This window comes from Sapajus apella, unplaced genomic scaffold (assembly GCF_009761245.1).
Source record: "Sapajus apella isolate SASKATOON/1434 unplaced genomic scaffold, GSC_monkey_1.0 scaffold48, whole genome shotgun sequence".
In the NCBI taxonomy this organism is placed as follows: domain Eukaryota; kingdom Metazoa; phylum Chordata; class Mammalia; order Primates; family Cebidae; genus Sapajus; species Sapajus apella.
In genome coordinates, this window is record NW_022436988.1 from 1496495 (window position 1) to 1510823 (window position 14329).

General features: G+C 52.5%; 2 protein-coding genes across 4 annotated transcripts in view; one reads left to right on the forward strand and one right to left on the reverse strand.

Annotated features, from left to right (window-relative positions):
* Positions 1 to 217: 217 nt before the first annotated feature.
* On the reverse strand, positions 218 to 9869 carry TSPAN10 (tetraspanin 10). Its single transcript, XM_032241353.1, has 4 exons — positions 9641 to 9869; positions 6380 to 6819; positions 3361 to 4001; positions 218 to 1435 (listed from the first exon to the last, which is right to left on the reverse strand). The coding sequence occupies exons 2-4, from the start codon at positions 6413 to 6415 to the stop codon at positions 739 to 741; spliced, it is 1374 nt and encodes a 457-aa protein (XP_032097244.1). The 5' UTR covers positions 6416 to 6819; positions 9641 to 9869; the 3' UTR covers positions 218 to 738.
* Positions 9870 to 9892: 23 nt separating this feature from the next.
* The window catches only part of NPLOC4 (NPL4 homolog, ubiquitin recognition factor), a 74051-nt gene continuing 69614 nt past the window's right edge, over positions 9893 to 14329 (forward strand). Inside the window, exons 1-2 of one of the 3 annotated variants that reach the window (XM_032241352.1) lie at positions 9893 to 10127; positions 13730 to 13810. In XM_032241352.1, coding sequence (XP_032097243.1) covers positions 10113 to 10127; positions 13730 to 13810 — 96 coding nt within the window. In that variant the 5' untranslated portion in view covers positions 9893 to 10112. Of the gene's footprint in view, positions 10128 to 13729; positions 13811 to 14329 lie in introns of those variants that run through there. The other 2 variants (XM_032241350.1, XM_032241351.1) reach the window with 2 other exon arrangements.

Consider the following 14329-nt stretch of genomic DNA (forward strand, 5'->3'; position numbering starts at 1 on the left):
CCTTAATAAGGCTAACGACTTTAATAAGTGGATTAGCAGGACCTCTGCTCCTCCTCTTGTTGGGGTTAACTTTTGGGCCCTGTCTATTAAATTGGTTTATTAATTTTGTAAAACGGCACATAGCTTCTGTCAAACTTACGTATCTTAGAACCCAATATAACCCCCTTGCTATAACTGAGGAATCAATGATTTAAATCTCCAAAAACACAGGTGGGGAATGTGATAACCTGCTTCCTGCCAGCTAAAACCAACTCTCTCTTTCTCAGACTAAAAGCTGCTCAGGCTTTATGTTAGCTTCTTGAGCCGGACAGACTCCATCTCAGCGGCTTCATTTTAGTTATTTTTCCCCCATTAAGTATGTAGCTGTAGTATGTAGCTGGGGCAGGCTGACACTGGGCACCCAGGAAGGCGTTTGTTGATAAGAGGCTGAGGTAAGTGGTACCAGCGGAGCCTGGGCATGCAGGTGCCGTCGAGCCCAGAACCCCCGTTGTCTGTAAGTTGTGTGTCTTTCATGACAGCTTCACCCCTCGCACCTGGCACTGTTTATTTCTCATGTACTAGTTTATCTTTTAACTTTCTGCTTACTCTGCTTTTGTGAAAAATTGGCTTCAGCTAAGTTCCCCCTCCCTTTAAAACTAGAGTATAAAAGACCGCCTAACTTTTTCGTAGGGGCCGAGAGAATTTTGGGCATTGGCCACCTCTCAGTTGCCAGCATAATAAAAGACTCATAATTCAATCTCAGAGTGTGGCGTATTCCTTGACTGGCTCGGGTCCAACATCAGAAGGTGGGAGCTGTGTGGCTGGGGTGGGAACTGGGGCTTGGGTCGGCTCCAGGATTTCCTCCCGCCCTGAGCGCTCCTCCGCCAGCCCGGTGGCTTCGCCCTCCATTGGGGACTGGCATGAGGGACAAGGGGCGTGAGGCATGGGCAAGCTGGGTAGGTCCCCCCGCAAAGGCTCCAGAAGCCCAGGCGAAACCAGGCGGCGGTGCGTGCAGCGCGTTTCAGCGGGGTGGGGGCGCCCCAGACCCCTGTGCAGGCGTGCGCTCAGCCGGGGCGGTTTGGCAGCGGGCGCAGCGCGGAGGCCGGGGCCAGGGTGGCCAGTGCCATCCTCCCCCAGCGCTCCGGGACCTGACGCCGCGCCCCTGCGGGCAGCGAGGGCCCTGAGCAGCCGGGCGGCCAGCAGGAGCTCCGCACCCTGCAGCAGCACCACCGCGATGGCGTAGCCCCCGGCCGCCGCCAGGTTCGCTCGCAGCCACTGCTGGAGCGGCGGGCCGCAGCCCTCCAGGTACACCACTCTCTGGGCTGCCTCCGCATCCAGGCCCAGGACCCCGAAGCCGCACTGGTCGTTGACAGAGGCTCCGTCTTCGTGGGGGTCGATGCAGCAGGAGGCCGGAAGGCTGCAGGCCTGCACCCCGGGGGAGCTGCAGTTGAAGTACCTGCGGGGCAAACGGGGGCGGCGTCAGCTCTGGCGGGGAGGGCCCGCTCTTCCGGAGCCAGGCACGGAGGTGAAGGTCGCCTACCCACCTCCACCCTCCCATGGCCACATAGGCACGTGCACACACAGACACACATCCACACATTCGCACACACACCGCACACACCGACCCACACGGCACGCGGCTTTCTCGGCTGTATCCCTGTGCGTGGCAGCCCTCTGGCTTGCAGGCAGGGGTGACGGCTGCATAGACTAGCAGAATGGTTAATGCGAAACAGACCAGCATTGATGAGGGTGGAAGTGAGAGGACGTTCCTCCGCAGAGGCTGCTCTGCTCATGTGAGCTCATTGAGGAGGTAGAGTTGGAGCGGGGGAGGGTGGATGGAGCTCTGGCAGAGGCTTCTGGAATGGTCCACAGGTCTTACGGGTTAGAGCAAGGGCTTGAGAGGCCATACCCGGCAGTGACAAAAAGCAAGGGTGGGGGAGGAACCCCCAGGGTGGCTTGGGAGTGTTGAGCTCATCGCAGCCCCCAGGTCAGGCAGTCCACAGGTGCCCTAGGCATTCACTAGTGTCCCAGGCTCTGCACGTGCCCAGCAGACCTTCAGGCTCATCCCCACGGCCCCTCCACTCTAGAAGAGTGTGCCCCTCCCAGGCAGGTGAGGGGGTCGATGCCAGCAGCAGACGAGGCATCATGACACTCTAAGGTGGCTGCCACCAACCCAGTCACATGTGGCCAAAAAGCGACCTATGTGGTGCTTCCCAGAGTCTGGTACCTGGAACGGCACCACCCATTAGCCACCGCTGGGTACTAATGGCCAGTTTTTAGGGTCGCCTATGACTTCATCTCTTGTGTTCAGTTGCCCCTGGATACACACACCAAGAAGGTGTGGGAGACCTGGATGTGGCGTGGAGAGCAGGGTATGCATGCACTGGGGATAACTGATAAAACAGGCAGCTGGCCGGGCACAGTGGATCATGAGGTCAGGAGATCGAGACCATCCTGGCCAACATGGTGAAACCCCGTCTCTACTAGAAATACAAAAAAATTAGCTGGGCGTTGTGGCCCGTGCCTGTAATCCCAGCTACTTGGGAGGCTGCAGCAGGAGAATAGCTTGAACCAGGGAGTTGGAGGTTGCAGTGAGCCGAGATCGTGCCACTGCACTCCGGCCTGGGCGACAGAGCAAGACTCTGTCTCCAAAACAAAAAACCAACCAGACAGCTACCCCCGAGCAGAACACAAGAAAATCCTGGGCCGGGCGCGGTGGCTCACGCCTGTAATCCCAGCACTTTGGGAGGCTGAGGAGAGTGGATCACGAGGTCAAGAGATCGAGACCATCCTAGTCAACACAGTGAAACCCCGTCTCTACTAAAAATACAAAAAATTAGCTGGGCGTTGTGGCCCGTGCCTGTAATCCCAGCTACTCAGGAGGCTGAGGCAGGAGAATTGCCTGAACCCAGGAGGCAGAGGTTGCAGTGAGCCGAGATCGCACCACTGCACTCCAGCCTGGGTAACAAAAGCAAAACTCTGTCTCAAAAAAAAAAAAGAAAGAAAATCCTGCATTGGATCCTAAGTGGACAGTGTTTAATCACACTCACAATGGAGGGAAAATTGTGGAGTCAGATTCTAGAATTACATCCGTAATTAACCTAAAAGTCATTTTCTTTTTTTTTTTAAATGGAGTCTAGCTCTGTTGCCCAGGCCGGAGCCCATGGCGTGTAGGTGTGCATGCACACAGGTGAAACTTGTGAGCACATGAGACGTGCCAGTGTGGATGTGTGTGCATGGGTGTATGTGTGCGTGCGGGCATGCAGGAATGAGTGTGTGCACGTGAGTGCGTGTGTGCACGTGAGTGCCTGTGTGCACATGAGTGTGTGTGGCCTCTGGGCCCCTGTGGCAGCCCCGTCCCTCACCCACTCCAAGACTCACAGGTTCTGCTGCCAGTCCTGGTAGGAGGCCGCCCCGCAGCACCTCAGCCCGAGCTGAACTTGGTCGATGAGGAAGCGCAGGTCTGGGTCGTCCTGGTAGTGGGTGATGGCTACTTGCAGGGTGTGCTCCAGGCTGTCTTGCAGAGGGCCCCAGAGGGCCACCACCAGTGCCCCCACGACGGCTTCGAGCACCAGGAAGGCAAGGATGCCCCCGGAGAAGCCACGTAACAGGCAAGTGTTCTCACAGAGGGCGCCCAGGCAGCCAGCCAGGCTCACTGCACTGACTGCCAGCCCCCCCAGTGCCAGCCCCAGCATGGGGTCTGCGGGCAGGGGCCTCCCCAGATCACTTCCCAGAGACCCCTTGACGGCCAGGCCCCAGAGCCCGATGGCCAGGGCCAGCAGGCCCAGCAGGGTGAAGAGGAAATTGGACAGGAAAATCAGATACTTGACGCAGCTGCTCCCTGCAGAGAGGGAAGGGGCTGTGCCTTTCCCAGAGGTGGCCCTCAAGGCCTGGCGCTTGGTCCCCAAGGGACAGCAGCTGCAGTCCCAGCCCTCTGCCTGGTTCTCCCAGGGCACTGGACCTGGGCAGCCAGAGGTGGGTGGACTTCGCACAGAGAGGGGCACCTTCTGGCCTGCGGTGTCCTGCAGAGAGGAGAGGAACAGGGTGAGACCCCCTTCACTCACACTCTGTGACAATCGGAGAGGGGTCAGGGAAGAGCAGGGCGGCAGAGGCTTGGAGGGATGGGAGAATGCTGGACAGTGGAGGGCAGAACTGGAGTTCAAAGACTCAGACAGCCAGGGGCAGGGGACCCTCAGGCCTGTGTGGCTCAGCTGGGCAGCAGAAGGGACAATGAGGGTCCCAGCTCTGCTACCTACTGTGTGTGGGACCCCACCTTTAGAGCAGGGTGATAAGCAGACCCTGCCAGGCTGGGTGAAGACCGAACAGGGCAGTGCTTGGTGAGCGCACCCACTCCCTCCCTGTCCCAGGTGTTGGCGGTGCGGCCTCCCGAGGTGGGTTGGGGCTCCCCCTGACTTTCCTGCAGTGCAGGAATGTGGTGGTGAGGTTGCATCCCCAGAGTTTGAAACAGCATCTGTCTGTACCAGTCTCTGTGCCTGCAGCGTGGACCTTGCACAGTCACAGAGGGGGTTCCTCACCAGCCAGAGGGGCTGGCCCACGTGGCTGCCCTTTCCCTGCCCTCTGAAACCAGTGCCCATATCCCAGCACCCATTTATTCAGCCCCACCAACAGCCCACACTGAGTGTTGACACTGCACTGGGCCCTGCCCAACAGGCTCCCAGGACAGGAAGGAGGGTGCCTGGGAGCCCAGGGAGACCACCTGTGGGTGGCAGGGCTTTCAGAGGGGACCCCCTGGCCCACTAACAAAATGGGCCTGCTGGTCTCTCTCTGTGGGGAAAGAGGCAGCCCTGCAGGCGCCCAGCTCTGCCAGGGACAGAAGTTTTATTAAAGAGGAGAATAAGAAGCCATGTCGGGGCCGGACGTGGTGGTTCATGCCTGTGACCCCAGCACTTTGGGAGGCTGAAGCAGGCAGATTGCCTGAGCTTGGGAGTTCGATACCAGCCTGAACAACACGGAGAAACCCTGTCTCTACTAAAAATAGCAAAAAAAAAAAAAAAAAAAATTAGCCATGTGTGGTGGCCAGCGCCTATAATCCCAGCTACCTGAGAGGCTGAGGCAGGAGAATCTCTTGCACCCGGGAGGTGGAGGTTGCATCATGCCACTGCACTCCAGCCTAGATGACAGAGTGAGACTGTCTTAATAAAATAAATAAATAACAATAAAAAACAAATAATAAAGAAAGATTAAAAAAAAAAAACAAAAAACAATAAAAAGGAGCCAAGTCTGTGTCCTGGGCAATTCCAATCCAGTTTCACCGGGAAGAAGCTGAGTGCGGCAACAGGATGCTGGCTCACTGCAGCCTCAAACTCCTGGGTTCAAGCCATCCTTCCTCCTCAGCCTCTTGAGTAGCTTGGGACTGCAGGCACTGCAACCACACCCCAGTCATTCTTTTAATTTTTTTTTTTTTTTTTTTTTTGAGGCGGAGTTTGGCTCTTGTTACCCAGGCTGGAGGGCAATGGCGCGATTTCGGCTCACCGCAACCTCCGCAACCTCCGCCTCCTGGGTTCAGGCAATTCTCCTGCCTCAGCCTCCTGAGTAGCTGGGATTACAGGCACGCACCACCATGCCCAGCTAATTTTTTGTATTTTTAGTAGAGACGGGGTTTCACCATTTTGACCAGGATGGTCTCGATCTCTTGACCTCGTGATCCACCCGCCTCGGCCTCCCAAAGTGCTGGGATTACAGGCATGAGCCACCGAGCCCGGCTTTTTTTTTCTTTTTTTAAAGACGGGGTTTCACCATGTTGGTCAGGCTGGTCTTGAACTCCCAACCTCAGGTGATCCACCCGCCTCGGCCTCCCGAAGTGCTGGAATTACAGGCATGAGCCACCGTGCTCAGCCAAAAACAATAATACTTTTTTGTAGAGACAGGGTCTCGCTACATTGCCCAGGCTGGTCTTGAACTCCTGGGCTCAAGCAGTTCTCCCTCCTCAGCCTCCCAAAGTGCTGGGATTACAGGAGTGAGCCACTGCGTCCAGTCCCAAAGAAGGGTTATTTATCAGCCCCACAGACCTCAACAAGTCACTAGAATCAAAAGGGCAGGCTGCCAGTGCCTGGTTGGCCAGACTGCAGCTGTTGGAGGCTGGCTGCAAGGGATGTTTGCCTTCATCCCCTCCTGCACCCTGAGCCACAGGTTGCTCCCAAGGCCCTTAGGGAGACCCAGCAGATCCCTTGACCAGAGGCCAGCATGGGGCCGAGAGATCTATAGCACTGGGGAAGCGGGAGGGGGCTGCCTAGAACCACCTCCCAACCTAATCTCAGCATTGAGGTGTGGGGTGGCACCAGGGGTGGGGGTGGGTATGAACCAGCCCAGGGACCTCCCTTGGGACCTCAGGGCTGGGGGCATCTCCAACCTCAGCCAAAGGCCACTTGGCACTGCTCACCTGGGGCAGTAAGGGGCTCCTCTCCCCCTCCTCCATCCTTGGCACTTGCACAGAAAGCCCCTCAGCACGGGCGCCGGTAGAGGTTCACTGGCTCCTCTGTGGCTGGGCTGCTAGGCTGGTCCTGCCTGTGGCCCTGGGCTGGTCTGTGAATGGTGCAGCCCTGGGCATGAAAATGGGGGAGCTGCGAGCCCCACCCAGATGCCAGAGTCACAGTTGAGTCATGTGAGGAATCACATTTTAGAGCTTAAGGCGGTCTCTGCTTGTGGAGACACATTTCTCCCCAGCGCTGGCTCTGTGGATCTCCTAAGCTCTGCGCAGGTGCGACTTGGGCGGGATGTCTGGGTGCAGACTCGTGGCTGTCACTGCAGGGCCCCCATGCAGACTTCAGCTCGGCAGGGTCAGCAGCCACTCCATCAGCTCCCAACCAGGGAATCAGGCCCCTGCAAACAACCCCAAAATCAAGAGACCCATTGGCAGCCCCAGTGCCAATCTATCCCCCCGGTTTGTTCACTGCAAGAATGAAACAGTTGGCTGGGCCACTGTACTCCAGCCTGGGTGATGGAGCAAGAATCTGTCTCAAAAAAGAAAAAAAAAATTAGCCAAGTGAAGTGGCATGCACCTGTAATCCCAGCTACTCAGGAGCTAATGCAGTGAGCTGAGATCGTGCCACTGCACTCCAGCCTGGGTGACGGGAGTGAGACCTCAGTCTCAAAAAAAAAAAAGAAAAGAAAAAGACAAAAAAAAAAAAAAAAAAAAAGGAGAAACCACATCTATTGACAACTTGATGTGGGATTCCAGTTCTAGGACTGTTAGAAAGTAATTCCAAACTGGCCAGGTGTGGTGCCTCAAGCCTGTAATCCCAGCACTTTGGGAGTCCAAGGTGGGCAGATCACAAGGTCAGGAGTTCGAGACCAGCCTGACCAACATGATAAAACGCTGTCCCTACTAAAATTACAAAAATTAGCTGGACGTGGTGGTGCACGCCTGTAATCCCAGCTGCTCAGGAGGCTGAGGCAGGAGAATTGCCTAAACTTGGGAGTCGGAGGCTGCAGTGAGATCATGCCACTGCACTGCAGCCTGGGCAACGGAGTGAGACTTTGTCTCCAAAAAAAAAAAAAAAAAAAGAAAGTAATTCCAAACCACCAGTCTGTTATGGTAAAACAGCCTTTGCAAAAATTGTAACTGAGACAATTATTACAGTTAAAGGGATGGGACTTAGCCGACTCCACCTTGCTTCTAACCTCCAAGCTGTCCTTGTTCATTTCTGGGTACAGGCTGAACTAACTTCAGGAGGCACTTAGTTTGTAGTTTAGCTTTGAAGCAAAGATGATAACAGCCCTTTTTCAAAACAAACTCCCTTCCTACCTGGGGACAAGACTGCCTTTTCAGGATTAACAGATTAGCCACAAGATTATAAATTATGGTTTAGGAGTTATGCAGCTGGAGGCTACAAGATTCTTTTTCTTTTTTTTTTTTTTTTTTAAGATGGAGTTTCACCATGATGGCCAGGTTGGTCTTGAACGCCTGACCTCAGGTGGTCCACCCACCTCGGCCTCCCAAAGTGCTAGGATTACAGGCGTGAGCCACTGTGCCAGGCGGGCTACAAGATGCTAAGTCTCCCAAATTGCCCCTCAGGATAACATCTCCCTTATAAAACAGATCAGCTCTGAAGATATTTTGCAGACCCTGCGCTCCATCCTTTAGCTGGCACCACCCAGATTGATAAACTGGCTCATCTGGTCTGTGGCCTCTGACCCAGGAACTGACTCAGCCCAAGAGGACAATTTTGACTCCCTGTCATTTCATCTCTTACCCAACCAATCAACACTCCCTACTTTCTGACCCCATACCCACCAAATTATCCTTTAAAACTCGGATCCCTGGCTGGGCCTGGTGGCTCACACCTGTAATCCCAACACTTCGAAAGGCCAAGGTGGGCGGATCACCTGAGGTTGGGAGTTGGAGACCAGCCTGACCAATATGGAGAAACCCTGTCTCTACTAAAAATACAAAATTATCTGGGTGTGGTGGCTGTCGCCTGTAATTCCAGCTACTCGGGAGGCTGAGGCAGGAGAATCGCTCGAACTTGGGAGGCGGAGGTTTTGGTGAGCTGAGATCACGCCATTGCACTCCAGCCTGGGCAACAAGAGCAAAACTGTCTCAAAGAAAAAAGAAAAAAAAAAATCTAAAAATTCCAATCCTCGAATTCTCGAGGATGCTGATTTTTTGAGTAGTAATAAAACCCTGGTCCCTGGTAACGCGAACAGCTGGCTCTAGGTGAATTAAACTCTTTCTCTATTGCAATTCACCTGTCTTGATGAAGTCTAGGCAGTGGGCAGGGACCACCCACTGGGCAGTTACAATGGTAGTCTGAGAAAACTAACACAATTACATAATTTAATCAATTAATGTAATTTAACATAGTTAAAAAAAACTGTCAAATTGTGATGTTGTGAAATATGTATATATTTGGTCTTCCAGTTTCCTGGCATGCAGCTCCTAAAATCCTTAGACTCTGTGAAGTGGTGTCTTTTTTCTGTTTTTTTTTTTTTTTCTTTCAGATGAAGTCTCACTCTGTTGCCTGGGCTAGAGTGTAGTGGCACGATCTTGGCTGCCCGCAGCCTTGACCTCCTGATCTCAGGTGATTCTCTTACCTCACTACCTCAGCTTCCTGAGTAGCTGGGATTACAGGCATGAGCCACTTCACTAAGCTAATTTTTTTTTTTTTTCTTTTTTGAGATGGAGACAGTCTTGCTCTGTCGCCCAGGCTGGAGAACAGTGACCCCATCTCCACTCACTGCAACCTCTGCCTCACAACTTCAAGTGATTCTCCTGGCTCAGACTCCTGAGAATCTGGGAATATAGGCACGCAAGACCGCATCTGGGTAATTTTTGTATTTTTAGTAGAGATGGGTTTCACAGTGTTGGCCAAGCTGGTCTCGAATTCCTGACCTCAGATGATCCACCTGCCTCCACCCAAAGTGCAGAGATTACAGGCGTGAGCCACCGTGCCTGGCTAATTTTGCGTTTTTAGTAGAGACGGGCTTCACCATGTTGGCCAGCCGGGTCTCGAACTTCTGGCCTCAGGTAATCCGTCCACTTCAGCTTCCCAAAGTGCTGGGATTACAGCCGTAAACCACCGCGCCCGGCCTGAAATGCAGTTTAAATTCATTTGCTTTTCTCATGTTAAATTTAAAAAAGACTTAAAAAAAAAATAACAAAAGTGTGGTCCTCTCTTCCTGAAATTGTTTCTCTCCTTACCTGCGCAGGGACAGAAGTTTGGAATGCTATTTCCCCAGTTATAATTCGCTGTAATACGCAGCAGTAGTTATTTTTGGGTGAGATTTCGGATGCTCGTCTTTGCCTCCTTTTCGGGCTTTCCTTTCCAGCTCGGGTTTCCGAGGACGAGCCTTTGCCATCGACCGGGCGTCCTTCCAAATTCGCCTCCTCGCGGTGCCGGGAGGGGCGGCGGGGCCGCGGCGCCACCTGCGCATGCGTCGGGCCGTTGGTGGCGCCGGAACCCGGTTTCCCGGCCGCGCGCCCGGGGGAGCGTCTTGAGCGAGGCACCAGGACGTCGGCGGCTGGCGGAGCCGGGCGGGCGAAGCTGGAGCGGCGGTGGCGGCGGCGCAGGGAGGCCGGGGCCGGGTCTGAGGCCGCGGCCGGGTCTGCGAGGCCCTCGGGGCGGCAGGCGGCGGCGGCCCGGGACTCGAGCCCGGAGGCGGGAGCGGCCGCCATGGCCGAGAGCATCGTGAGTGCGGCAGCCGGGCGGGAGCGGGGACGCCGGGATGAGGCAGCAGATTTGCCGGCCGCGGCCTGTGGGGGAGGCGGGCCTGCCGGCCCCGCGAGCGGGTCCCTTTCCCCTTCTCGCCCGGGCTTTCTCAGCAGAGGCTGGGCCCCCCTCGGCGACTTCCACCCCCTCGGCTGCTTCCCGTCCCTGTCCCTTCGCGGGGGACTCGCGACCCCGGTTCCCCGGCCTGGGCAGGGAAAGGCCGAGCCTTTCTGCAGGGAAAACGGACTGTGCCGGAGAGAGACGCCCTCCTTCCGCACCGGTTCCCGGCCCCGGGAGACTCCCCGGTCCGTCCCAGGGACTCCCAGCCAGCCCTGCCCCTCAGAGCCGGGGCCGCTTCTTACCCCAATCCCCTCCGATCCTCTTCTGCCGCTCTCGCCCTTCCCAGCGAGTGCCTTGTCAGGAAGCTCTGCGGAGAGCGGCTCTGCAGACGGGGACGGTGCCGAGCTCCCTCCCCGCCGTGCCGCTGGGAAAGTGAAAAGCGCAGTCGCTTCCTGGCTTTGCTCCTTCTTAGAAGGAAAACTTGACAACTCCTCTTTAAAAGGAATGTCATAAATGAGGCTGATTTCACTTTTTACCTGAAACTGAGGATTGTCGGCCCGGCGCAGTGGCTCACACCTGTAATCCCAGCACTTTGGGAGGTCAGGAGTTCGAGACCAGCCTGGCCAACGTGACGAAACCCTGTCTCTACTAAACGTACAAAAAATTAGCCGGTCGTGGTGGCTGGCGCCTGTGATCCCAGCTACTTGGGAGGCTGAGGCAGGAGAATCCCTTGAACCTGGGAAGTGGAGGTTGCAGTGAGCCGAGATAGCGCCATTGCACTCCAGCCTGGGCAACAGAGTGAGACTGCGTCTCAGAAAAAGAAAAATTAATTGTCATCCCTACCGAGGTAAAAAATGTCAGTGAAAAATCAGAGAAAACCAGCCCCTCGTTAACTTGGGAGAAGCTTTTCCCCAAAAGTAAATGTGATGGGAAAAAATTAACTGACCCTTGGACAGAATTTTGGTTATTTATTTATTTTTTTTTTTTGGGACAGAGTTTTGCTTTTGTTGCCCAGGCTGGAGTGCGGTGGCCCTGTCTGGGCTCACTGCAAACTCCTACTCCCGGGTTCAAGCGATTCTCCTGCCTCAGCCTTCCGAGTAGCTGGGATTACAGGCGTCCGTCACAACGCCCGGATAATTTTTTTGTATTTATAGTAGAGACTGGGTTTTGCCGTGTTGGTCAGGCTGTTCTCGGACTCCTGACCTCTGGTGATCTGCCTGTCACAGCCTCCCAAAGTGCTGGGAGTTACAGCCACCGCGCCCAGCCGAATTTTGGTTAGTATTAAGGAAGATTTGGGATTTCTGGGGGAAACTGAGCAGTATTGGGTGAGGAGTAATGTTCATGCTGTAGCATTGTGACAGTCTCCGAAGTTTTTACCAGGTGTCAAGAATCGGTCTTCAGGCTGGGCGCGTTGGCTCACACCTGTAATACCAGCACCTTGGGAGGCGGAGGTGGGTGGATCACAAGGTCAGGAGTTCGAGACCAGCCTGACTAACACGGTGAAACCCTGTCTCTACTAAGAATACAAAAAATTAGCTGGGCATTGTGGTACATTCCTGTAATCCTAGCCTCTTGGGAGGCTGAGGCAGGAGAATTGCTTGAACCTGGCAGGTGGAGGTTGCAGTGAGCCGAGATTGCACCATTGCACTCCAGCCTGGGCCACTAAAGCGAACTCCATCTCAAAAAAAAAAAAGAAAAAAATGAGCTAAAGACAAGAGACGATAATGCAGGAAATAGACGCTCTGCAGTGCACCACCAGTCATTGCTGAGCGGAGAAGCCAGGACTCGAGCACTTGCAGCATGTTCCTGTCAGCCTCCTTCCCGTCTGCAGGTGGTTGGAGCAGGTCTTTGTTTGCTGCAGAGCATGCCATTTCATCCTCCCTGTCTGAACAGGGGCCTGTACTGTTGGCTAGGCATTATAGCTCACCTTCACAATGGCTTTCATCAGCATAAAAATCAAGTTGTCTTAGGAAGTTATGCTCTTTGTCCCGTAGTATTCCAGATCTGCCCACCTTTTTAGGCTTACCATGGGAAAAAAAAATACTTAAAAAAAAAAAAAAATATATATATATATATATATGTGTGTGTGTGTGTATATATATATATATATATATATATATGTATATACGCACAGATTAAATTAGGATGGAGTCTTGCTGTGTTGGCCAGGCTGATCTTGAACTCCGGGGCTAAAGGAATCCTTCTGCCTTGGCTTCCTGAAGTGCTGGAATTACAGGCATGAGCCACTGTGCCCAGCCAAAAATATTTTTTTAAAACCCTACTAAATCTTACCATTAATGACCTTTATTGTTTTTAACTTTAATCTCTTTCTCTCTTTTTTTTTTTTTTTTTGAGGCAAGGTCTTACTATGTTACCCATGCTGGAGTGCAGTGGCACCATCTTGGCTCACTGTAAACTTGACCTCTCTGGTTCAAGTGGTTCTCATGTCTCAGTTCCCCAAGTAGCTGAGACCACAGGCGTGTGCCACAATGCCTGGCTAACTTCTGTATTTTTAGTAGAGATGAAGCTTCCTTATGTTACCCAGGCTGGTCTTGAACTTCTCACCAAGTGATCCATCACCTTGTCCTCCCAAAGTACTACAGTTACAAACGTGAGCCACTGTGCCTGGCCATTTTAAAATCTTTTTTATAGAAAGTAAGTAATTGCTAGGTGTGGTTGCTCATGCCTGAAATTTGAGCACAGTGGCAGGGTCACCTGAGCCTAGGAGCTTGAGACCAGCCTGGGCAGTATGGTGACACTCCATCACTACCAAAAAAAAAAAAAAAAAAAAATTAACCTGACCTGGTGATGCAGGCCTGTAGTCCCAGGGACTCAGGAGGCTGAGTTCAGAGGATCACTTGAACCTTGGAGGTCAAGGCTGTAGTAAGCTGTGATTTTGCTATTGTATTCCAGCCTGGGTGACAGCAAGACTCTGTCTCAAAAAAGTAAAAAAGAAGTAACAATTAGAAAATTGCTTATGATTCTTTTAATTGTAGGACTCTTAAAGACTGCCTAATGTTTGTGTATAGATCCTGGAACAAAGTAACATCTTTTATAAAGAACACAGTTCCTTCATGGTTCATGGTGGGTTTTTTTTTTCCTTTTTTTTTTTTTTTTTTTTTAATTTAAGCCTGGAGGTAGTTTTTGTTTTAAGTTTGAAGAGTCAAAAAGCATTTCACATATACTCTATAAATAATGGTTAGGACATAAAGTTGTTTTCCAAGTGAAACTAAGAGTTGAGAGGATAGTACTCTTAAACTGTCTCCCCAAATGTTGATAAATCTCTCCCCTTGGCTTCATCTTCTAGAAAGATTGAGCTGAGTGTTGAAAAGTGAAGAGTGAGATTTGACTTTTTTTTTTTTTTTTAATCCAGATCACAGGAGAAGGATTTAAATGAGATTTGGCTTTAAATTTTAGTGACTCAGATGCTAAAAGACCACAGATGTAGTCTTAGGAGTAGAGCAGGACCTCACTACTCACTAGGCTGTGCAGTAGTAACCATCATGTTTCGTTTACAACAGATAATTCGTGTCCAGTCCCCAGATGGAGTAAAGCGGATCACAGCAACAAAGAGAGAAACAGCAGCAACATTCTTGAAAAAGGTACCCATGGCTTGGGTATTTAACCTCAGGATCTTTCTCATCCTCTACTGTTACTCCCATCAATACCTTTTCTCTTTTTCCCTATTTTCTCATTTTCCCTATTCCCAAATAGCCCCTTGCATTGCTTTTCTCTATCTTGGTTGGGTTGGATTGCTATAGGATGAGATGTTTGTCACAGCTGATCACTGCTCAGAATTATAGGACTAAGAGCCCAAAGGTAAATGTAAAAGTGTTTCACAAGAGTGGTCGGGTTCAGTGGCTTACACCTGTAATCCCAGCATTTTGGGAGGCGGGTAGATTACCTGAGGTCAGGAGTTTGAGAGTAGGATGGCCAACATGGTGAAACCTTGTCTCTACTGAAAATACAAAAATTACCTGGGTGTGGTGGTAGGTGCCTGTAATCCCAGCTACTCAGGAGGCTAAGGCAGGAGAATCACTTGAATCCGGGAATGAGAGGTTATAGTGAGCTGAGATTGCACCACTGCACTCCAGCCTGGGCAGCAGAGCCAGGCTCTGTAA